General features: G+C 31.3%; 1 protein-coding gene across 1 annotated transcript in view; it reads right to left on the reverse strand.

Moving 5' to 3' along the window:
- The window catches only part of Sema3c (semaphorin 3C), a 160,535-nt gene that overhangs the window by 52,759 nt on the left and 80,648 nt on the right, over positions 1 to 27,128 (reverse strand). The window contains exons 3-10 of the mRNA XM_027926398.2: positions 26,708 to 26,868; positions 25,544 to 25,606; positions 15,546 to 15,665; positions 9,472 to 9,562; positions 5,575 to 5,694; positions 4,061 to 4,203; positions 2,734 to 2,848; positions 853 to 922 (exon numbers count right to left, since the gene is read on the reverse strand). Coding sequence (XP_027782199.2) covers positions 853 to 922; positions 2,734 to 2,848; positions 4,061 to 4,203; positions 5,575 to 5,694; positions 9,472 to 9,562; positions 15,546 to 15,665; positions 25,544 to 25,606; positions 26,708 to 26,868 — 883 coding nt within the window. The remainder of the gene's footprint in view (positions 1 to 852; positions 923 to 2,733; positions 2,849 to 4,060; positions 4,204 to 5,574; positions 5,695 to 9,471; positions 9,563 to 15,545; positions 15,666 to 25,543; positions 25,607 to 26,707; positions 26,869 to 27,128) is intronic.

Raw genomic sequence — 27,128 nt, forward strand, 5'->3', positions numbered from 1 at the left:
TAACCCTCTTAAAAAAAGAATGCTAAAACCATTAGATCTTTGTTTTGTACTTGACTTCTGATAAAAAGGACCGCACACATCCTGCATTGGTTAAGTAGTCATAGCTGGAGTACAAGGCTGAAGTCAAAGTAACATCTCTAGTTTAAAGTTAATAAACAGGAATATGTGCAGGAAAGAGTGAGAATATGAGAAACTCTTGAAATATTTAATAACTGGTATGGGCATCCCAAAAAACCTAGGAAACGGTAAGTCTATTTGGAAATATATAAAACTATGTCATATTAACATAAAAACCGTTTTCCATTTTTGTTAGTTTCTAAGTATTTGTCACCATATTGTTGCAGAAAATTATTTTCATAGAAATGACAATTTTTTTCCCAGATTTACTAAAGTATAATTGGATACAAAAAAACTGCACATAATTAATGTATGCAATTTGGTGATTCTGGGCGTATGTCAACACCTGTGTTACCATGGCCACCATCTGGGTAAGAAATATATCCATTGCCTACAACAACAATGCCAAAAGTCTTACTGGAATCATGAGTGTTGAGATTATTTTCTCAAAAATAAAGTAATTTTATATATTTCATTTCTACAGTGTCATTCATATTTTCATTTCTTTGAGAAGATAGCTTATGATCATTACAAGTACTCTGTAAAGAATATTTTGAAAATATTTGTTTAGATCAAACATGTTTTGGTAATCTGGAAAAAGTAAATAAAATGGGAGGACTGCATCCAAAATACTATGGAAACATAAAAGGTGAAGAGAAGAATGCTTTCATAATAATAATACTGTTCAATAAAGTTTAGTGTTAAACTCACAAAATATAATTTTTTAATGATTACCTTGATGTTGTAAAAATGCCATACACTAGTGTTGTCCTTGGATTATCAGTTTCCAGCAGAAACACATCCTCTATAAAATGGAAAATGTTATTCTTTTAAATTTCCCAAATATTAATTGCTTTTGTTTCAATTATTTTAAGAAAACAGAAAATTTCAACTATCAAAAGTACTATGAAGAAAAATATTCCTGGATCATTTTTTATAATTTGGAAATAACTAAATGGTAAACATGTGGTAAATTAAATGTTACACAGACACTAAAGGGATTTCTGAAGACTGAGTCTCTCTGTGGAAACCATGCTAACAAAATAATATTAACTGGAAAAAGACACAGTGGTATATAATAAAGATTATAATCATGTAAGCCATAAACTATATACCAAAATAGAAGAAAAGGTTAACGATGAATGTTCCTGACGTAGCAAAAGCTAAGGAAATCTTCTTGTTGATTCTTAGCTTCTGTAATTTTCTAAACATTCTTTAATGATTAAATATTAGATTTTTAAATTAAAAAAATATTACAAATCTTAATTTGTTTTTAACCTAGGGTAAGAGATTAGAATATGAAAAAAATCATAGTGACTTTTTAATATAAAATATTATGGCCAAAATTGACTGTGATATTTTTATTTAATGAAGCATTCCTCTATAAGACATTTAAAATATATTAAAGCAATGAGAAAGGTATGCGTATCAAAGTACAGTAGTCAGTAACAACACAAAATTAAATTTCTGATAGAAAATCCCAATTAATAATCAATTGCAATGAAGCTTGGTTTTAGTGACAATTTTACAAATATGATACTTGCTGATGAATATAATAGATGCATTTATTATAATTAATAATGAATTTATAATTTTCAAATAAATAAATTAATAAGCACTAATATTTCTATATGTGAATAAATGCTGACAATGTCTAGCTCTTGTCAAAAGAATAACACTGAAGCATGAACACTTGTAAATAATTTGGAGTAAAATAATGAGTGATCAGACTACTTCACAAAATGATACTTAAGAATTTTTTGTAGAAAAGTTGATACAGAAAATATTGTTGGCATGACCAACTAAATGAGTTTTGGGAAGAAGAACTATTTCAATTTTAAAACTACTAGAACCACTGAATTTTTCTATATTGTAATAGAGTTTGTTATTTATCTCATCACCTGCCTCATAATATGAGAATAATCAGAGTTTACATTTTAGTGAAGACAAAAGAAAGGTCATTTAAAATGGCTCTTATTAAAAATAACATCAGGATGCATACAAAGTTACTTCTTTTAAAGAGAACTGTTCCTTGGTAGAAAGGAATCAGAGTGTTCATTTTATTTGACCTTAAAGTATACTCCTCCTTATGTCATGCCTGGGATACTTGGTCTCAAGGTCAACAGCACAGCTAAGATGTGAGCACAAATCTATTTTCTACTCTTCTCTTTTCTACACTTTTCATTCAAATTCTTTCTGTCCATTGAGCTACAACTGTAAAAATGTGTATCTGTATTCCTATCAAACTGATCTTAAATCAGAATACCAGATACTCTAATACATGAAATACATATTCATTTGCAAAAATCCAAACATATCATTACCTATACAGAAATCATATAGGTACACCCCCACGTTTATGCATATACACACATTCATTCACATATTATAAAACTAAATGTTTCATCAGTGCCCTTGAGCAAACTAGATTAAGAAAATACTTAAGAAAATACTTAAAGAAATTTATGAATGTTATCCACATCATTGGTTCAAATTGGCACATTATTTATGCTGAAAAGATCCATGGAAGATTCACCCTTTCCTGAAAGGCTATTAAAATATATGAACCTTACAAGTTCTCCATCAGAAACATTGTTCAATCTCACACCTAATTACCTAATTCATCGAAGTGTGTTTCTGGGCCATCTTCATCTGTGACTGAACATACCAGCCGCGCTTTTAAGAAGGTGGTCCACTTGTTGACAAGGCTACGCAGCCCACCAGTGTCATTCTAAAATTATTTTGAAACATAATTTAGATTTCTTCAGAAAATAATGAAGTGCATTATAAATTCAACATGGACTCTGATTACTTCAGGATTTATTATAATCTGAACAATGGGAAAGTTAACCATATTTGTCCATTAATAAAGGAAAATATTTAAGATTTATAGTACCTTATAGAATAGCTATAGTTTGTCTATATTCTCTTACAATATGGAATCTTCTAGATATTAATAAATTAGAATAATAACTTATGTCCTGACTTTAACAATTATATATTCATAAAATGTATGTAGAGTGAATAATTTTAATTTGATTTTTCTTGATAACACACTGTCTTTGATATAAACAAACTTTATTGTACACAGTGAGAGTTGGAAATTCTGTTATAGTTAAGACATTGGATATATCTTTATTTCAAATGGTCCCATATAATTCTGTTTTCCCCCCTTCATTTTTCTGCATGGTCACTTATTGTTTTTATCAGATGCTTGACTACACACATTTCTCTGACTGAGGCAGCAGGAATGGCATTTGGACCATTCACAAATAGTTTCTACTATTGACATTTTTTCCTGCATCTAAATGACTTTTGCTTTTTCTTCTGGCTTTCCTCTCTTGTTCCAAATGATTGAGAAACAGCTGAGTCCTGATCAGTAGAATATATGGAGATAAATTTAATACTAGAGAAATACTTTTTTCACAAAAGGATACTACTAAAAGTGAGTGTAATATTATAAAATTTCAATGAGAGGACATTATGGATTTTTTTGAGTGCTATGTATACTGTTGATACACAGAACATTTTATTTACTCCATAATTAGAACTGCATTTGCTCAAGCATTTATTGATTTTCAGTATTATAGACAGTTCCATAATAACTTTTGTTGAGATTCAATTGAATTTTATTCATAAGAATTGTTTTGTTTCTTTTAAAATAGATTATGAAGCTATTTGTTTGAATATTAATATATTGAATGGGTATGCAAAAATTAGTCAAAACTGTTCATTTCTATAAATCCACAATCCAAATATTTCTCTGATGATGTTTACTGAAACTGGGCATATTTATCTCTTGTGGCTGACACAAATAAACTTAATATTAAATGTCTTTTCTCAGTATTTTATTTGTAAAAGTTGATTTAAAATACTTGAAAATAAACTATTGGGAAAATATTTACATATTTTGGAGACTTTCTTCAAATTAAATAATACTTACAGGACAAATTCTAGCAATCATGGAATGAATCTGTTTTGTGCTCCTGTTATTGTCAGTCAGCTTTTCTTTGAAGAAGAAGTACACCTTAGCATCATTTGGATCAGTTCCATCAGGAATGACATGTGCATCCACAAACATCGGTTCTGGAAACAAATAGAAAGACTATATATATACTCATGATGAAAACCCATCTACTTTTCTTCCAAGGAGACCACAGGCACATGTCTTTCCCATCTTTGGTACAGAAGAATAATTCAATGTTCACAGACAAAATTTCAAAAACCAGTATTTATATTCACTCAACATACCACATCAGGAATGTCAAGTACCACAAAGTAGAGCTATGATAGCTCAAAGTATTTTTTTTTTTCTGTCTGCAATACACTTTAGAAATGCAGCAAATGCACAACTTCTTTGTGCACCAATGAGTTTCGAAAATTGAAAAACTTTTCTACTATTTATTTCCGATGGAATCTGATGGGTTGTTTTATTGAAAAAAAAAAGTTTGTTTTTAAAGTGCGGTTTTCAATCTAGTGCACATAAACACAAACTCATTGAAGTAGAATGAGGATTTGGGTCTCCAAATTCTGAAAAACACATTTTTCTTAAAATACAGCAAATGAAATGAAGGAGAAACTTCTGAAGGAAAAATATATTCATTTGAAGACATACAGGGTTTCTTTTTTCAAGAACAAAACAACTTTTAGAATACTCTATTTCCAGATGTACTGGAAGAATAATTTGAAGAATAAAGTGAACAATCAATGCTTTCTTGTGCTATCAGTGAAATAAGATGCTTAACTGTGGTGATTCATGCTTCACTGAGCAATGCTAAGTGAAGAGACAAATTTAGAGTCAGCTAGAAATTTTCCTCAGGGGGAAATGACAAAGGTCTTAGTGGTTTCTTCCTCCTTTAAACAACAGCAACTGATTGGAATCATACAACAGAATCAAATGCACATTTTTTTTTATGTGAACTCCATATGACTTCAAGAATTGGAAACAGTTGAACAATGAGAATCACTGTTATCATATCTATGATTTCTATAAAATATTAGTGAAATATGGAAAAAATATGAATTTTATAATTTTTGAATCTAAACATAAAACAAATAGGTAGAATTCCTGAATATAACTTATCCATTATATCACTAATTTATGATGATTTTTACTTTAGGATTTATTAAAATGCATAAGCATTCAGATGAAAAAAAAAGCATATTTAATTATAATAAGTTACCATTCAATAGCTGGAGAACATGCTTGGGTATTGGCATGTATGATGAGTGTCACTATTGCTTTTAATTATTCATATTCCTATGACAATTATATGATGGTTAATAAGATAAGGAACTGCCCATTTATACTAAATATTTTAAATCACAGAGTACAGAATTATGATTGCTCATGACATGGCCTAACATTTCAGTTTATAACTATTCTTCTAGGTCCACAGAACTAATCTTAGTTTAAAGCAGGATACCAGAGGAAAAATGCTTAAGATGTTTTCTTACCACTCAGCCATTTGGAATTGTGTTGATCTGTTCTGACTGCATTCCTCTTGGTTAAACTTCGAAAAATAGCAGCATCTGTCCCCATGAAATCTATATACATTCCTGAGAAAAGCTCCTCATCTATGAAAAGGTAAAGCAATGTCAACAGAAACCTAAATTTTTTGAAGCTTTCTTAAAATTCAAGGAAAGTTTGTTAGTAGAGCATCTCAGATATTACAGAATGTTTGTAATGGTTAATTGGATTCCACTGTCTTTTGAATTTAAAAAAATGGTAAATTTTAATCTGTTTTTATTATTGCCTTTATGATTAATGTATGTATACACAAATTTTTTAAAAACTGAAATCTAAAATAAATTTTTCCTATACGAAACAAAAATTTCTGTCTTAATCTTACTAGTTATAAATTATATAATGTGTATCATAAATAGTAGATTTATTTTAAAATAGCTTAATTAATTGCTTTCCTTTTGTTTTTTTGTTTTTGGTACCAGGGATTGAACCCAAGGGTGCTTAAGCACTGAGCCACATCCCCAGCCCTTTTTATATTTTATTTAGAGAGAGGATTTCACTAAGTTCTTAGGGCTTCACTAAGTTGCTGAGGCTGACTTTAAACTTTTGATCTTCCTGCCTAGGCCTCCTGAGTTATTGGGATGACAGGTGTGCCCCACCATGCCCGGCCACTTTCTTCTAGTAAGTAAAAATAAAGCAGAAAACTTGGTTTCTAATTTTGGCAACCACTAACACACTGGGAATGAGGGATGAATCATTTAACACCTTGACTCTCAATCTTCTCATCTATAAAATATGAAAACTGGATTATGATCTTAAAATTGCCTTGAATATTAAAAAATTATATGATTTTACCAAATGCATTGAATACAATTGTTATTATTATTACTTGATGGCATGGGTCTATGTTAAAATTTTCAAAATAGTATTAATGATTAAAAGATTTATTCACTGAAAATGTATATTTTGACTTATAGAACGGGAAATTTCCTAGTAAAAACAGCATTTTTTTTCAATTGTAATTTAGTCATTAAAAATAGAATATAGTGAGAATAAAGAAAATATATTCAAAAATTAAAATTATTTACTGTTATTAATAGTCTATTTAGATGTCTAATCTGTATAATCTACCACATTTAACTTAGTTTTGAAGACCCATACTACTTTTTATCCTAATAAGAGAAGTCAGCCTTGCACTGGTAAGAAATAAGAAGCAAAGCAATCCTTGAGTATAAAACAGTAGCTAAGAATCTATTTTAAAAAGAATCGCCTTTATGAAGTCTATCCCACTGAACTGCCATGCAGCAGTTCTTTGACTGATGTTCTTTGACTGATGTTCTAGGATTACTCTCTTGGCTACCTTCAGATTGTGGTCATTTTGGCAGGACTGGAACATTTAAAGCACTCTAAGCTCACTGTTCAGTAATAAGCAAGACTAATAGGACAAAGATAGAATGGAGGGTGGAATGTGTGGAATATGTGATCACCAGGTTATGAAATGGACCCCTACCAGTGAGCAAGCTGGTGTGGCAGGGCTTTTGCTCCCCAGGTCTCCTTCCTAGTAGGGACCCAGAATCCATGGAAACAGATTACATAGAGATAACAAAAATGTGCATGAAGGCCTTTTTGAGCAGTTCAACAATTTAAAATTCTAGGAACATTTGTATGCATATATACACATAGATTGACTGTTAAATTGAGATATCTTTCCCCTTTTTGTTATAACCAATTTATCATAAACCTTGGATTATAAATTCTTGCTGTTCAACAGACTGGTTAGCACAACTACTGATTACCATATATGCTTCAAGATAAAAAAGAAAAAGACCCTCAAATATTGGTGTAAGGCTTATCTAATCCTATTATATACCATTTTAATAGTTATATCTCTAACTCTAAATAAGCTCATGTATCTGGTTGGCTATACTTTTTGTTTTAAATTTGCAGTTATTATAATAGGTTAGCAAAATTTTAATCATTTTTTATTACTAAGAAATATTTAGTTAATGTCACTTAGGAAGGAGTTTTGTCCAAGAGGAGGGTTTTATGTTTTTGTTTTTGTTTTCCTCAGATTTTTTATAGGGTTCTATGCAAAGATAAACTTGTATCTTTTAGATTTTATCCAAATACATTATGCCTTCTAATTTTATCTCTGATTTAAAAAATCTTCATGGATTTTTGTTTTTTTTTTCCTTCATGGGTTTTTAATCATAGGTTCTATAAAAGTTAACAACTGACATCTCTGTTGTCCTATATCAATGACTAAAAATTGCAAAAGAATATTGAACTCACCACTAGTGTGATGTCCTATATTGTGACACTTTACATTCTAATTCTTAATGCTTTTTGGTATTTAATATATATAAGTGTTTTAGCCAGTCTGTATTATTTAGTGCATTGCAGTTGGATAGAAACAATAAAACCCTGTAACATGAGAAAAATGAAATGACCATGCAAATATTGGGGAAATTTTCACAGGGATAAATAAATGGACAAATAAAATGATAAATACAAGATTATAAAAATCATATTTTATTTTTTATTTTCAATTTTTAGTTAAGCAAATTATTTAATGTCTTTCCTTGATAATACAAATTGTAATGTTAAAAATATTAAAGGATAATGTAGGAGCATGAGCACAAGAATTCAAAATCTGTCTTTGAAAAATCAAGAAAACCAATATCTAACTCTCATTTGTAAATAATTCCAATTGCCTAGGGCAAAACTATTAAAGGGCTTATGATATTTTATCAAGAAAATTTATATTGCAATATTCTAAGCATTTTTATTCTAAACAATATTCAATAAGATGAAACCCAATTATTGCTATGTTAATGGATCTTTGAAATATATTTTCATAGACTTTAATTTGAAGTAAATGAAAACAATGTATTTATACAAACACACACACACACACACACACACACACACACACACATATATATATATATATATATATATATAAAACTACTGTTATACACATCATATAATTTTTATCTTGTATTCTAAAAGTAAATAAAATTTCAATACTAATGGAGAAAAGACTTTTCAAAACACTGTTATTATCAAATAATATTTGAAAACTTAACTGGAAATATTCTGCATCAGACATAATCAGGGAGTTATAGTTTCAAAGCTTTTGAACTTTTGTCCCATTGATATACTTTTGGCTTCTCCTTGCCCAGTTTGAATGACCATATGGAATTAATTTACTGGTTACTTTCAAGCTTACATTTAACTCAGTGCTTGGTGTATCTGTCTTAATTTAGTTACCAGATATCAGAAAGAAAGATGGGCTTCCTAAATACATGAATCAAGCAAAATCTGAACATAGTAATTATTTTTTCACCTGTTGCAGTGTCAAAGGATGGAATTTTACTACTGGTAATACATAAAGAAATCAAAGAGGAAATGTCATATTCTATACAATCACATACTGAAATCTAAGATTTGTCATATCTTAGATTATAAAAATGTTTTAATTAACCAGAAGAGAATTCTTTTAAGTGGGTCACGGAAAGCCATCCAATGATGGATGTTCAAAAACAATCTGTTAACATTGTATATATTGGCAAGTGATTGGATCGGCTCTTAACTGACATTTTCTTAAAAGTAAGAAAATGGAAAAAGAACCACCAACTCCTTTTAGTAATTTTTAAGCCAATTCTCAGAGATGTCTTTGGCTAACAAATTACTTTATTCTCCTTTAATTTGAAAGAAATACCATATTTAATTATTTATAAAAGGATTACTAATACATGCAAAAAGAGGATATACTTAAACTAGTAAAACAAGTAAAGAAAAAAATCAAAAACTATTTTGAATTAATGTTAATATCATGTTAGCCTTCTTTATTATTTTATTTCCCTCTTTTATTTTTTACTTACTGATCATAACAGATACAGTGTTCACATTGGGGTTGAAAGAGCATCGTCCTTTTCCAGATTCACACTTGGAGTCAATCATGAAAACTTGGTCCTTTGTTGTAGATAAAACAGAATATGATAATAACATTATAAATATAATGAGATATAATAAGAACAAGTTATTTAGTCAAAACAGTTGTTCTTTAGAAAAACAAAGCCTCATTAAAAACAATATGCTTTCTACTTGGTTGCTTATGCCTTCCCAATTTACTACAGTAAGACCTACTTGTCCTATAAAAAGAATCCATCTGTAAATTAGAAGCTAACCTCAGCAGGTCTGGCTCGCAACCTATTACATTTCCCATAGAGCTGATCCAAGCAGGTGTTCTCCTCAAATCAACATCACCAAAAATCACTTGAAAATCAAGGATCATTATAAATTTGACTAGATGTGTTGAACTATAGCCAGAAGAAGAAAATTATCCACAGAAGAACAATGTAGGTAAGGACTGAAGTATTTCTAAAATTATCAAGACATTTTTTTAGAAAAAATAAAATTTTATGTTGCCACTTAATTTTGTTCTATAGAACACTTTATAAGATTCAAATTAACTAATAACAAAATTAAAATAGGTCATGAAGTCATTCATTTTTTTAAACAAAAATGTATTGAGCATTTCCCTTCTGCCAGATGCTTGTATTGGAGATACAATAACCAAAATACACAAAACTTTGCCATCAAAGATTCTGACAAGAGTATCCTGAATGAGGAAAAGAGAAATTAAAGAGAAAAAAATATATAAGAAAAATATAGAGTATGTTAGATGGTGTCCAGTGCCTAAAAACAAAATTAAGCTGATAAAGGAAGTTGGGAAGACAAGAAATAAGGGACAATAGGTTTAATATAAAATATGGATGCCAGCGAAGCCTTGCTTAGGGGGGACATCTGGTAGGTACACAAATTTACCTTTATTTTATATAAATTTAGCACAAGCAACTAATAGAATTCAAAGGAATAAAAAGTTCACTTTTGTAGGCTGCATGATGAATGACCTTAGTTATTAAGTTAAGGTTTTTGAAAATTATTCTGAAAAAAGAGACCCATTATTATTACTTTTTGCATATGAAAAACAAAGAATCAAAACTCTGATCCAAGAAGGTTTGATGGTATCTTGAACAGTATGAAGAATGGAATTAGAATATACAATGGATTAAGGAAAATATTTTATTTTCAAAGGTCTGAGAATTAGACGATAATCTGACATGTCAATGGTCATGGTAAGAGCAGTAGAGATGTAAAGAATTTGTATAATCAACAGAGTGGCAATCAATTAGAAATTGGATATCATTCAAGAAGATTAAAAAATATAAAAAACAACCTGAAGTTTTGATTCCTTAAAAAAAATAAAACTAGTTGATTTTTGTTAAAATGAGTTTGATATACTGTTGGACATCCAGGAGGCAACAGGAAATTATAAAGCTTAGAAGAAATCATAGTACTCTAAGCTTAAAAACATGATTCTCTTCAGTGGATTCATGCTAGACATGATGACAAGATTGCTTTCCCAGCCATATTAGTTAGAGGGGCAGAATTCAACTTCAGTCTCCTAGTTACATCTGCTTTCCAAATGAAATAATTATAAATATGAGGAAAAACAATAAAATTTAGAAAGCCTAATTTTGTTTTAGAGTCAGAGACAGGTTTCAGTAATATTTTTCAGGTACCATTTACACTAATATATCCACTAAGACATGAGAAGAACTATTTGTTTAACTTTGAGGCCAAACCTTGCTTTGAATTTCATCTTATCTTCAAAGTCACCTTGTATTTTTCTTATGTTCTTTCTGTTTTTTTTTAAATATATACTTTTATTTTATTAACTGAATCCTTTATATTATCATCTGAACTACCCTTTGGTTCCTCTGGATCACAAATGTGGACCCTATTTTTCAAAGAATTACACACATACTCATCAACGTTTCTGATTTTTCACCTTCTTCTCAATTTACTTACATTGTGTTCCAACCTCAGTTGTTCTATGGAACAATTTTTGATGAGATCTTCAATGACAATCATAGTATACAATTGCCTGAACTAGTCTGGAGGGCTCAGTGATCTCCCATCTCCCAAGTACTTGGATTAAGAAACAACACTTTTCAAACTTCATCTCACTTGGGTTCTCAATAGTTTCCAAAATTGGTGACCACTTCTATCTTTTTAAAATAACTTATTTTTCTTCCTAGGACCAACACATTCTTGTTTCTTCCCCTTCTTCTCTGCCGGCTTCTTTGAAGTTTTGTTTTCAAGTCCATATTCCTCCATGTGGCCATTAAAGTTAGTAAATCCTCAAGTCTCCAATGCAGCCATTCTCACGCTACACCTTCTCTGCTTGATTAAACTAACGCTTTTATTGTATCTAGTTACTCTTATAAAACATTTTTTCACACATCTTTATATCAACCTCACATTCTCCTATACACTTCATAGTTCTAATTGGGTCTTTCTGTGGCATCTCAGACTCAACAGACCAAACTCAGACCACAATCCTTACCCCTAATTTGGTCTCTTCACTGTTTGTTACCTCAGTTCATAGGAACGAACAATTAAAGCTGCTGAAAACAACAACAAAAAGTTGCCATCAGCATATATTTTCTTTTCCATATTCAAATTCTACCAACATCATCTATACTACTCTGTAATTTGTGCCTCTTGGTCTCCATTGCCACCATCTGAATACAATAACCTCTTTCTTGGAATGCTACATCAACTCTCTATATCAACTAATCACCCCAGACTTCTTCCAACCTCACCCTTCACACCCTAAATAATTTGTAACATGACAACAGAATTCTGTTTGTGCCATTTCTGCTATTTTTTGCCAGTTCATGCCATTTCGTGCCAGTTACTTCTTTGATACACACAGAGAAAGACCAATCAATGTCTTCAAGTTAGCCTATAAATTCTGACATTATTTTAATTCATTTTCTTTAACTAAATAGCATTTGTGGTTTGAAACAATAAGAGAAATGGGGCCAGAATGTAAATAGGTAGTGAAAAATAAGAAAGCATAACAAAGTATCCCATGCTCATAGACACTGACAAATACGTTGAATAATATATTTATTTTTTTCCAAGAGTTTGTTATAGATTAGTCCAGGAGAAGGCATACTGACAGAGTCAATTTGGCCATTGAGGAATCTTGGTTATTATTCAAAGACTTTTTGTTAATGTGTGTACTTGAAATGAAAGTTATATTAGCAAATATTTAATAAAGATATGGAGAACTGGAACTTAAAACTGGAAATACAGCCCAGAAGTCTGAGAAGCTTTGTAATGAAGAAAAGGAAGAAAAGGGCGGTGTTGAATAAAATTGGTGATTTTAAGGAAAAGGAACATAGTCCTATTTTTAAACTGCAAAAAAAAAAAAAAAAAGTAAATTCAGGGGAAAGGAAATGAAAATATGAAACAGTGAATGAAGAATACTGATCAAAGAACTCTTATTGATAAAGAAAGTGCACAACTTTTCTTCTAAAACAGGAGAAAAGCTATAGAAAGGATGCCTGAATGAACTAGTTTGGCGATTGGTCTGCTTCAACAAGCACAGGAATAGGATGCCTGTGATATTGTTGATCAGTCAAAGGTATCTGTATGAGCTTCAGTGGTATTAAATTATTGAAATAGATGTTATAGAAATATCTGATGAAATCAGCCAGAGATGAAATGTGTTAATATTTCAAAAATTTTCAGCCAAATTACTAATAGCTATTTTTTTCTTCATGTTTTACTCATTAGTTCGACACCATGGTTTACTTGTGTTGCTTTATCTTTTTTTATCTTTTTTTCAGGAACAGAAGATAGGATTAAGGACAAGGGATAGAAGAGAGAACCATGGCTAGGTCTCCATGTAGCAAGGATTCTAGGCTCTTTGGATGAACACTGTTGAAATGTTCTAGGACAGCTCTGAATCAGACTGAAAATAATAGGAGAGTGAGAAGTTATAATGAAACTGTAGAAGAATCCAAAACTGAGGTAGGCTCATAAAATATGCTCTTACAACCAATGAATTTCTGTGAAGATGGGCAGCTGAAATGGAAGGTGATTGATGGCTCTAAAGCAAAACTGAACGAATAACAACTGCAGACCTAACCTTTTCAAGTTGGTTCTGAATACATGAAAATTGTGCTATCTTAATATTAACACAGGGTGTTAGCAGTGGTTCCTACCCCCATTCATTACAAAATACAAAACAAACTATGAAGAAGGAGAAGGAGAATTTTCTCAAAATACAATGTTGTTCATCATGTGATAATTTTATGATAGGAGATCCTTCATCTCAGAGAAAAAAAATATCCAATATTTGATAAAGTTTTGCAGTACTTTACTCACATTTTAATTTATATGCTGTACTTACATATCAACAATGCTATGGTAAGCTTTTTGACTATTACTATAAGGCAAAGGTGATTGTTAAGGTAAAGATACAAAGCTTAAAAATCCTAACTCTTTATATACCTAAATTGTCCCTCAAAGTGTTCATATATTACTTGAGAGACAGAATTAATTCATGGAAAAGCTTCCCCCATGGAAGCCTGTCTTGAAGTGAAGCTAAGGTAGCAAAGTGATTAAAATTTATTTCATGCTGGTTTTCCAGAGCAGATCATTTTTTTAAAACAGACTTTCCAATTAAGACTTGAAGTTATAGTAGACAATTTGTATATGGAAAAATGATTTTATTTGAAATCTGTGCTCTGAAACTGTTACAGCGTGGTTGGTTTGTACAGTGACTGCATGGACTTCGAGGCATGTCTGACAGATTGCAGACATGTAATCAGTAGTTTATTTAATCAGTTGATCATAGGCATGTGGTCCTCATGACTAGCTCAATGCAGCCAACTGTATTCTTCCAATAATGCATAACTTTATTTTTGCTTTAAGAATTTTAATATTTCATAGCATCTTGAATGATATTTGGAAAAGTCTCTATTGGGGATTAAATTACAATTATTCAGTTGTTTTTAAATGACTTTTTAAAAAAGATGTGTGAATCACATATCTGAAAAGGTAATTTAATAATAAGGGAATAGTGAAGGATTGTTGTTCAATTTTATTAGTATTAAAGTAGATTAATTCTTATTAAAAGAAAATATACTTTATGAAGCATATGAGTAGAAATATTTATTTTTTTCATAAATATACTCTCTAAAATTGAATTAAGTCATTATTTAATAACCGAATTTTTAAAAAATATTAAGCTCCATAATTAAACTAAATAAAGATAGTTTGAAAGAATTCATTTTTAATAATAATATTAAATAAAACAATGTGCTTGAGTAAAAGAATAAAGAAAAATTCTTTTGGTGTAATGCATAGCCTCCTTAGTCAACAGTTGTTGACTAAGATAATAAACATAGTCTTAAATATCACTGTTGAAGTTCAACCAGCTTGATATTTGACTATATGGTGGGAATATATTTGACTAGTGTATAGCAAACACCATATCATAATGCCCCATGTCATTTTAACTAATGAAAGAACAGGGCAAGCACAGTCTAGTGTAAAGCAATTTTAACCTTGAATTACAGGATGATTTATTAATGTATAAGTTCTTCAAAAACATTCGGCGTCTTGCTTTATACATATCTTACAGATATGCATCACATAAAGATTTACTGAACTTGAATGATAAATAGAAATTATTTAAAATATATTTAAGTAAATAAGTTTATATAATGTTCTATAACTTGGAGCAAGTATTTTCAGTGCTTTACATTTAAGAAATTATGAAATTTTGCCTTTTCCTTTTGTCTTCTATAGCTTTTACATTTAGAAATAAAAATAAACATGTATATACATACATATATATATATATATTTCTTTTTTTGAAGTTGTAGCCCAAAGACTATATACCTAAACTAACTTGGCAGACAAAAACAAAATTTAATATACTTTGTGTTTTAAAAAGCATAAAACCACTTTAAGGACATTAATATTTCTGAACTTTTACTCTAAAATACCACTTTAAACATCTTTGACAATAGCATCAAAACTAAGAAATATTGTGAGGGCCACATTAACGTCATTAATGTTAGCTTACCTCTGACCTCCTCCCTCTGTTCAGGTAAGTGCAAACTGGGCTGAAAGCGCCACTGCCACAGACATACAGATGAGTGCGGTTGAAAGTCTGAATTACACGGACAAAGTTCCCACAGCCATGCTAGAAGAAGTGGTAAACATGTACTTAGTAATTAGTGACTTCTGTTAAGTCTACCAGCTGCATTCACTTTCTTTTTCTTTTCAAACTTGTTATATATGACAGCAGAATGCGTTAGAATTCATATAACACATACAGAGCACAATTTTTCGTATCTCTGGTTGTATACAAAGTGTATTCACACCATTCAGGTCTTCATACATGTTCTTAGGTAATGATGTCCATCTCATTCCACTGTCTTTTCTACCACCATGTGCCCTCCCTTTCCCTCCCCACCCCTTTGCCCTATCTAAATTTCATCTAATCCTCTCATGTTCCACCTCCCTACCTATGAATCAGGCTCCTTATATCAGATAAAACATTCGGCATTTGGTTTTTTGGGATTGGCTAACTTCACTTAGCATTATATTCTCTAACTCCATTCATTCACCTGCAAATGCCATGATTTTATTCTCTTTTAGTGCTGAGTAATATTCCAGTGTGTATATACACCACATTTTCTTTATCTATTCATCTGCTGAAGGGCATCTAGGTTGGTTCCACAGTTTAGCTACTGTGAATTGTGCTGTTATAAACATTGATGTGGCTGTGTCCCTGTAGTACACTGTTTTTAAGTCCTTTCAGTATAGAGCAAGGAGTGAGATAGCTGGTTCAAAAAGTGGTTCCATTCCCAGTTTTCCAAGGAATCTCTATACTGCTTTCTGTATTGGCTGTACCATTTTGCAGTTACCCACCACCCCGACCCCCCAGCAATGTATGAGTGTGCCTTTTTCCCCATATCTTCAACAACACTTATTGTTTTTTGTATTCTTAATACCTGCCATTCGGACTGGAGTAAGATAGGTAACAAGGTGACATCAAATTTCGATATATTGTTCCTTATCTTTGAGAAACTATGTGTACACATAAAGGTAATTTAAAAATACTCATTTAAATTGTGTAAATCCAAAATTAAATATTGAGATTTGATGCCTGAAAAAAAAAAAAAAAAAGCAGTGACTCAGGCATAGGGACAGAAATGTTACAGAAATTGGACCTCAACTAATATTGACTGAGTAACAACAGTAAATCAAGTTATAGTCTAACTTTTTGGTTAGTAAATTAACAATGATGAAATCATCATTCAATTATTTTAGTAAAATAGTATTAGTATATTGCTAATATACTAGTGTTGTTAGTATCTTTTGTATAGAAATATTACAAAAACAATACCTTGCCTACTATTTGCTGAGTACCAACTGTGAGCCAAGTTATAGTCTAAAATTTGGGGCATTTTCAGTGAACAACACAGGCAAAGATCGCTACACTGTAGAACTCCAATGAACAAAGTTGCCATACATGACCTGTTTTTGCTATTTTTATTTAAATCTCTACTAATTTTAGCAATTTATATAAAAATGCTGTCAAATCTGTAAATGTCAGAGCAAGGTAAATATAATTTAGACAAACTTTGGTATACCTTTTTCTAACTTTTTTTGTTATTACTGTCAGAAAATATTTGAGGAAATAATAAAAGAACAACAAGGTTTAGTCTGTTGATTTATCTCATGAAAGTGCTACTTTACCTCTGATACTGATTTACTATATGTTTTCATGTTTCAAAACATTATAAACTTGCTTTTTACCTGAGAAAGTTAAGAAATAGGGATGTGCAAAGTTTTTTTTTTTTCCTTAAAACATTAAACACACACTCTGCAAACCCATTTTGATTGAAATTGTTCTTATTCAGGTTTCATATTATTGTGAGAACAAAATAACAAACACTATTGTCCTTTGCAATTGGCAGATTACACTAACCTGTAAGAAGGTGGAATCATTTTGCTTTCTATGAATAATGATATAATCATTCTCTCTACCCTTGGTCCCCTAAAATATTCCATTCCGCTCCCCAAAAAGCCCTTTCTCACTTGCTTCCAGTTCAACTAATGCAAGACTTTCATTTATTCATTCAGTGAAATATAACACGATTATTTTAATTTTAAATTGACAGTGACCTTGCAGGAGGAGTCCATAGATTCTCTGTGGCCAAATGAAGTTTTGAATATTCCACACTTTCTAGACTCACTATCCTTTGCTGATTACAAATGAATAAAGCCTGGGATTGAATGCTGTTCCATTCACAAAGTCATTTTACTCTCAAAAAGATTATTGAAAATAATTTTATCATTATAGACAGATTTTTTAAAAATAAAAGACTTATAAATAAATACAAAAAAAGTAAACAGTAGTTTTCCCTGGGTAGTCAGACAACAAAAGTTGCTCTGTTTTTCTCTTTTAAGTATGGTCCTGATTTTTTACAACACAAACCTATTATTTGTATCTAAAAGAAAAACAAAATTTTACTCTGATAGAAGTTGAATTTAAAGTTGATATCATTTCATACTTTTTCATCATTTTTCTCTCATATTCATTATTACTTGTCAGCAAATACATATGTCTTTCATATGTAGTAATTTTATACAGATGTTTCTATTATAGATTTTTAATATTAAATAATCAATCATTAACTCTACCATCAAAGAAAATAAATCCTTACAGAACAGACCGTACATTTATTTTTAGGTTAAGACGTTAAGAATTTTTGTTAACTATACAGTGTTACTGTATCTTGACACCTGTTTATAGAGGTACCTGGGAACTGATTACATAAGTACAGATGATAGCAAGTTTTCCTGGAGAATGAAGTATAGATGAAGTATGGAATGTATATAATATGTCTATATTAAGGAAATCTGTGAAAAATGAGTCTTGTGCTTCTAATGCGATTTTAAAACATATGTATGTCTAATATTCAAGTCAAGTTTAGTCACTTTGGGATTCTGTATATAATACTTTCCCGTAAGACATGAATTCAGTTCAATCCTATTAAAAACAAAGTATAGCTGTCTCATCTTGGGTTTTATATATAATCTATTTTCATGAATCATTGGTATTATAAAAAAGAAATAGTAATGCCTTTGTGTATTTCAAATGAAAGAATATACTCATTTTATGACTATTTTTTCATCTACTTATTAAAGCTAATATTTTTGAAAGTTTACTATGTGATAGACATAGAAATAATCATCTTATATATGTTATAATTTTTATGTCCCAGGAGGTTTGATCTTTATGACTGATATTTATTGGACACTTATTAAATGTTATGTAGTCATTTTACATGAATACATTCAATTTTTTATACCAATTTAGTCCCTTTTAGGATAATAAAACTTGGAAGACGTTTTTAAATTAAAATTTTATTTTAATTTCATTTTTTTTTGTGATTGTAGTTGGACAGAATGCCTTTACTTGTTTATTTTTATATGCTGCTAAGGATTGAACCCAGTGCCTCACACATGCTAGGCAAGTGTTCTGCCACTGAGCTACATACAGCCTCAGCCCCAATGATTTTTAATTAATTTGGCCTGAGATCATACAAGTAGAAACTATAAAATTGATCTTCAAACACATGTATATCAAATATTGAAACCTATATTCTTAGCCAATTTATAATTTGTATTTGGGTGAGAATACATAGCTGCTATTATAATAGTTATTAGTATTTATTTGAATTTTTATGGCTTTTATAAGTGCTATTTATATTTACACAGGATTTAATCCTTAGATGTGGGCTACTTTAACTCTCACAAATATGATCTGAATCTTAGTACCCCATTTTAGCAACTATGAAATTGAGTCACAGACAGATGAAGTGTTCTGGCTTAATAAGTAACTGAGCTGGGACTTGAACCAAGGCCACTCTTAACCATCCAGTTTTACTCTACCCATGAACAGAATCTTACACTGATACTCACTATGCCTCCTAACCCTTCCCACACAAGAACAAAAAAGGAAAAACAAATTGGTTGAGTTAATGATTGGAAATCATTACCTAGGTGTTGTGCATTTCCACTGTGCTGCCTTAGCTTCTGTCTACATTATTTCCGACCTAGAACACTGTTATCAATTCCATACAACAAATATTTACTCAATTCATTCTATGCAAGACACTGAATATGGGGCTAGCAACAGTGGAATGAAAGACCCACTTCCTGCTTTCAAAGAAAGCAGGCCATAATACATCAGGCTGTTATAGATGCTATAAAAGGGCTACAATTTTAAAAATGAACTTCAGAAGAAACAAATAAGTTTTGCTGAACTGGGTATAAAGATTTGAGTACAGATGTCATTTGGGCAGAATAAGCTAGAGATTTTGATGGGAAAAATATAAAGAAAGAATATTATAACAGAAAACAGAGCATGAACAGAAAAAAAAAAAAGCATGAAATGTTGGATTTACCTTGAAGGGCTAAGAGGAAAGAGTCAATTTAAGTATGTGGATTTCAGAACCATTTGACCTGGGATCAAATCCTGGCTTCATCTTTTACTTGCTTTTAGAACTTAAAGCAGTTGATTAGCCTTTCTGAAGGCTAATAAAAGTGGCAAGCTTAATCTTTTTCTGTGAGCAATGTATTAACAAAGCAGTTGAACTAATGTCTGGCGTATAATTATACATAATTGTCAAGTATTGGTTTGTTTCATATGCATTTTTTTTTTTTTACTTGTCTATATAAACTATGGGAAGTGGATGAGACATTTGTCCTGCACAGAGCTAATACAGGTTCAGGCCATAGTGGAAATGTGTGACAGATTTGGGAAATGAATAAAGCCTTAGAGAGTTTAGCAGAAGCCTGAAAATATAAGGTGGTGGTAAAGCACTTGCCTAGCACACTCAAGGCCTTGGATTTAATTCCAAGCACCTCAGAAACAGACAAACAAACAAAAAATGGAAATAAACACCATAAATACTGCTTTCTTTTCATTGTTTATTATCTTTCTTGGTGGAAAGCTAATGAAAAGTAAGGCAGCTAACATTATAAAAATATCAGGCCATTTATTTTATCAACTTTATTTTATATACACATGTTTATTTTCTTATATACATGGATATAAGAAAATTCTGGGAGAATATTCCCTATATTGTCAGGAATAGCTATGTTTCATTAGTGTAATTTACCTTCACAGTGATATAGTATTTACTGCGTGCTATGTTCTATTCTAAGCTCTGTATAAATATTAGCTCATTAATCATCTTAACCAAATAAGATAGTCACTATGAAGTTAGCACATTTTACAGATAAGGAAACCAAGACACAGAGAGGTTAATTCTTCAAGGTTAAAAAATAAAGAAGAGATGGTCTATTTTATGTTACTTTCTATGTGTTTTTCTAGGCTTTCAAAGATTTCTATATTGAACACATATTAGCTTACTAATATAAAAAATAGATGTTTTAAAAAGCAAAATATTGATTCTTCATGGTCCATACTATGCAATTAAAAAAGATCTTGTATATTTTTCTTCTGAGTTTACACCTTTTTTGGTCTGGGGAATAAATCAATGAATTTTGACAATGTTATTCCCAAAGAAAATGTGCTTCCCAGCAATTTAGTATTGTCTGCTCATAGGCATAAGAAAATAGTATCATACAATTAATAAATCAAGTTTGACACTGTATGCACATAATGTATATATACATAAATGTATATAATTCTGCTTCATTTTTCAGTGATCTCCTACAGTATTTACTTAGTTCGTTCATTAAACCCTAGGACAGTGAATATGTTTGACAGATGTGCTATTGTTTAAGCTCAAGTTCTTTAAAGTATGAGTAAAATGTTAACATTTAGAAATAAATGGAGTATGGAAGAATGTGACTCCTTTGGAAGCTATGGTTTGAATACAGTTTGTTCCCAGCACCCACCCCCAAATTTATGTTTTTAACACTCAAAGTCAGATGTTAATGGTATTAAGAGATGAAAACTTAATCTGACTATAGTGGGGTTTTTGGAAAGTAATACAGTTCAGAGAAGGTCATTAGGCTGGAGACCACATGATTAAAACCTGGTAGCTTTATAAGAAGTGGGACAGAGACCACACATGCATACTACATCTGTGTGCTCCTTGTTTCTTGCCATGTACTGCCACATGACACTTCCAAATTCTGCCACCAAGAAGGCCATCATCAGAACTAAGACAAGTCTAGCATTGTGCCCTTAAGCCTCAAAAACTACAAGCTAAATAAATCTCTCCCTCATAAAGTTAACATCTGTCAGGTATTTAATTATAGTGATGAAAAGCTGACTAATATACATGTGAAGAGAAATACATGGAAAGTAGTTTATACTATTTTTAGCTGAGGCAAAAATTTGCTATATTTCCACTGTGGTAATTAATTTTCTTTTAAACATTAGTTCGTATAGAATTATAATATTTATTACCTGATTTCAAATTAATTATATTTTCTTCTCATAATAAAGTATTATTTTTTTCATAACTTCATTTAAAATTGGATACAATCTAAAAAGTCTGAAGGATTAAGGGATGCTTGATTCTGTTTTATTTTTTCTTTAAATTGTTACATAATATGGCTTTGATTGGTCACTTAGTGGATGATTAATATATCTAAAAGTTTTGCTTACTTAGTAGATAATTAATATATCTAAAAGCAGAAAAATTACTTTATAAAAAACTTAGTCCTAAAATATGTGCTTAATGAATTTGGTACAAACATTATTTATTTTTTTAATATTTTTTTTAGTTGTAGATGGATATAATGTCTTTATTTTATTTATTTATTTATTTGCATTGCTGAGGATTGGACCCAGTACCTCATGCGTGCAAGGCAAGCACTCTACCACTAAGCCACAATCCCAGACCCTGGTACAAATATTATTAATTTAAAAGCATTCATTAACTCATTATCCAGTATCTCTTATCCCTAGTCCCTGAAAATCACTTTGAAGAGATTTCCATGCTTAACTGCTTCATCTCTATTTATTCAGAGCTTGTTTAACTTTGGAGAAGTGCTTAGATACAGATCTGAGCACCAGGAATGATGACATTGGCCCTACAGTATTTCCAATCATTGAGGGGAGACTTAGAATTAAAAATGTAGTAGAATTAGTTCTAGAGTGTTCCGTGGGCACATGGGCTGGGCCTCTTGCCCAGTTCTGGTGGTAAGAGAAGGCTCTCCAGAGAAGAGACATGCACACTATGTTTTGAAAGGATGAGTAGATATGTACCAGGCTGAAAAGATAGGAAGATACTTGAAGGACAGGTGATTCATGCATGCATGTACCGAAGGTGGGGAAAAGTTTACAAAGATCTAACATAATTGCCCTCAAATCTATCAAAGCTTTCCAAAATATCCCTGCTACACTATATTTTTCTTTGTCATGTGTGAGTAACCTTATCATTTACCTCTTTCTCGGGGGGCGGGGGGGGCGGCGATGCAAGGGAGGAGTGTTTTAGTGGCAAAGAGTACAATATCTAGAGTTGAACAGCCAGGTCAGAATACAATTTCCACTGTGTCCCACTTGCTCATGAGGCAGTTTTAGGTAGGTTCCTCACTCTATTAGTTGTCTGTCTACTTTCTGTATCTTAAAAATGTGGGTGATGACAATAACATATAGTCTGTAAAATTGTTAAGATGATTAAAATAAAACACTTAAGGGTGCCTGACCTGTCCTATTAAATATTAGGTACTATTATTTGGTAATCTTTGCATTATGTCTCATCACCTCTAGTATATTAGAAAGACTCTTAAAGGCAGGGAACCCACCTTATTCACCTCTAGTTTCTTCATAATAACTGATGTGTGCAAATTAAAATATTCAATTCCTGTGTTTTTTTAAAAAAATGAAATACTAAGTTATTAAATGATACGTATTCCAATAGTGATGCCATCCTTAAATATTTGGCTTCATGGAAAAGTATACTAAAAATAGATTGTTCTATACAATGTTCAAAGATTTATTTCTCATTATTTTTCTACCACTACTTTTTTTTTTTTTTTTGGTGGCTCATTTAAAGGTGACTTTGTAGGTCTTTCACATATGAAAGGAGATGGATTTGTTAGACTTCCTCTTTTACACAAAACATGTATTTTAATGAATTTGTTTAACTATATTTTATAATACTTCCGACAATGTTATGTGTACAAACAAAACCTTTCACAGCTGAGACTTTAAAAAGTGCTCTCTACTAGTACAATAACTAGTGATATGAAAGAATTTAAAGATATCCATTAATGATACTATAACAAAAAAATAACCTATGGAAGAATGCAAATATGTATTGAAAATTATACCTGATAACTTTTAATTATACTAAGGCAAACAATAGAGGTATCTGTTCTGCCAAAGGAAGTAAGAAATCAAATGATTTGGCTAAGATTCTTTGGAAGGTTAACAGCAATTTTGGGAAACAGAACATACCACATATCTATAGTCTACATATTTTGCCTTTGGCAGTTTATATCAATGGAAAATGTAAATTGTCTTGCAGAAAGGACAAATTCAGATATATTGTCCAGGATAGTACTTTGGTAAAAGGCAAGACATGATCAGATATACATGCATGGGAAACATCTTTTCATTTTTTCCTCTAGTTTATGGTACAGGAGATTCCTTGGATAGCAAATGTTTCCCAGCAAATATCTTCTGTCTTCTTTTAAATTCTTCTCATTGGATGAATTATAGAATTGAAAAATTTAGACCCAGAATTGACTCAATCCTGGTAAATCTCTCTTGATAAAATTCCTTGTGTACTTGGTGATTCCATTCCAGAGTCTTCCATGGCTCCCCATTGAACCAGACATTTTTGGATCTTTATACCTGTGACTGTCTGAAGAGTCAATGAGAGTTGAGTGGCTTTTCTCAACAACTGGCCAAGCCTGACAAAGCTCCAGAACACTCCTTCCTCCACCTCAGAGCACGGATGTCACTCCTACCAGTATGTCTTCCCTGAACTGCAAAATAAGTGCTTATTCAAGACTTTTGACACTAACTTGATATGACCTCAGACCTGGATATGTGTCTAGTTTTACCCAATCACCATATTTCCATTTCATTCCCTACTTCTCATGTATTTTTATGCTCATTTGATTAAGGTGGTTGACTTCTGCAACAAGATAATAAAGCTAATTAAAGCCAGAATTGTGCTTGGTTTTGCACAAATTATGTCTCCACCAACTGGCACTATGCCAGACTTAAAACAGGTGCTCAATCAGCATTTATTGAATAAATAATTGAAGACAGGAAGGAAGGAAGCAAGGAAAAAAGGAAGGAACCTCTTCACCAAATTATTTGCAAGAGTGGGCAATTTGGATACTTTGTTCTCCCATGTTATTTTTCATGTTTGAGACCAAAATATAAAATGACATATGTGCTTGGTAAACATTACATGGCTTCTGTACATTAAAGTTTGGCTTCACGCATTTCTTCTATAATTTTCAAGAATAACTTAATGTGTTAATAATGTCATTGATAGAAATTGACACAGATGTCTTACTTGACTCTACACTGAACAGCACTTAAAGAAATACAATTTACACAAGAAACATGATGAATATTCATCAATACTACTATCAGGATGATTTTTATGGTTATTTTGAATCAACAAAGGTACCATTCATGACTGGTGATTTACATCTCTGGAATGTGCCAGCTCACCACTGGTTCATCACCAAGAATCTTTGGAAAAGTGCACATGGTATCTGGGAGCAGCTCCAGATACTTGTATTATCATTACTTCAGCAGCCTGCTGAGAATTCTGTAGTCTGGATCCACTTGGAACAGGGGTTATTATAGAAATCCATCATGAAAAGTGTCTATATGAAATAATAAAAGCAAGGCAGGAAATTTTTACCCAGTCAGGAATTCCAAAACTACATATGGTGTAAGAATTCAAATCTCTTTATATCTACATTTTCAACATGTGTCTAGCCAAGGATTTAAAACTCCAACACTCTTTGTCGCATTTTTGTCTGCTCTCAAAGTGCATGGACTTCAAGACCAAATATTTAAGGTAATGTGCTGCTTTTTAAAAAAATACTCACTGTAGGATCTTTGCCAGCCATTTTGCACTCTTCAACTTTGATTGCAGATGCTGGCCAGAAAACCTGCTCAGAAAGGAAAATAGGTTGCATAATCTCACTTGGATATATGACAGCTCAATGCAGTTCATTGACTTTTTGCTAACTGATTTCCTTAAGGTATTTTCATATTTTTGCTTTAAGATTCCTTTGTCTTTCATCCTATGAACTCATTATTATGTTATTATAACAACTATCTTTCTGTTTCTTTCATCAATTTTTATCTTTAACAAAAGCCACCTAATAATGATACACATTTACTAACTGTATATTAAAATTAGGCCATTATTAACATAGAGGTACACAATCAACACACATTTTGCTCATTTTCATTCATGGCATACTTTTCCAACTACTTATATCACTGTGCATTCACAATATACTATCTTAAGTGTAATATTATTTTTAGTAAGCCACAGAGCTAACTAGTAGATTTGCTTAAAAGGGCCCCTTCCTCCTTTAACAGCTAAAAGAGCTCAGGTAAAATCCCCGAGTGTCTCTGAAATGCTGCACTAGTGTTCTAAGATAATATTGTCTTGTCTGGGGTTAGGAATAACAGTAATGACTGCTTTTTTTTTTCTTCATTTATTAGTTTGTTGCTCATTTAACATGATAAATACAAAATTTTCTTTCCTTTAATTAATCTTCCTTATTTCTTTACTCCAATGAAGTTCAGTTATTTTGTTGTGAGATTAAAAGCCACACTTGTTCAAATAACTATATACCGGATACTGGTGTTCCTTTCAAATCCTGTGTGGATGACATATATCTGATGAGGTGGGTCTTCCTTGAAATTGACCATTTCTTTCATGCTATACCCCATGTGGCTCTTTTTCTCTTTGTACATATGTGAACACAGGGAGCATTTTTCTCATGTAGCTCCAGGTTTTTGTTTAATAAAAACTATGAATCTAGACAGAGAGAACTGAACTCATACATTTTCAGAGCATGATATAAAAACTGCCTATATATATATATATATATATATATATATATATATATATATGACATGTGTCCAGTGTTTTCTATTATTCTAAAGAAATACATATTCATTATATTTGAAATTCTTAAAGAAAATAAAAGGCCCCCAGAAGGTCAAAATGGCCCTCATGAAAATGACAAACTTACACTCAAGGGTTCTTGACTTATATTGTTAATATTCAAGGAGAGAATGTGGTCTTTGCTGCCCACATAGATCCGATCCTGATCTTCATCCATTAGAAGTATTCTGTAGTCTAAAGGGTGGTGGGACAGGCTGAAGTACTCAGAGGTCTTGGTGTCCCGGAGTTCTGCAATAGTAAAAAGCTCATGTAAAACTAGAATGTCTTGGCTCTATAATTCTACTATTTCAATGAAAAATCTTACAAGAATATTTACCAAAAAATGTCAAAGATATGTTTTTCTCCTACAGTAACCCTTATTTTAAAGTGGAGATATGTTAATGGACATTTTAAATTATGGCCTTTATGCTGAAGTAAAAACAAAGAAATCAACAATTCAGTGTTAAAGTTTGCAGTGATACTATGTGATTCAAATTATGCATGTTTGC

The sequence above is a fragment of the Marmota flaviventris genome, chromosome 1 (assembly GCF_047511675.1).
Source record: "Marmota flaviventris isolate mMarFla1 chromosome 1, mMarFla1.hap1, whole genome shotgun sequence".
NCBI classification, from domain to species: domain Eukaryota; kingdom Metazoa; phylum Chordata; class Mammalia; order Rodentia; family Sciuridae; genus Marmota; species Marmota flaviventris.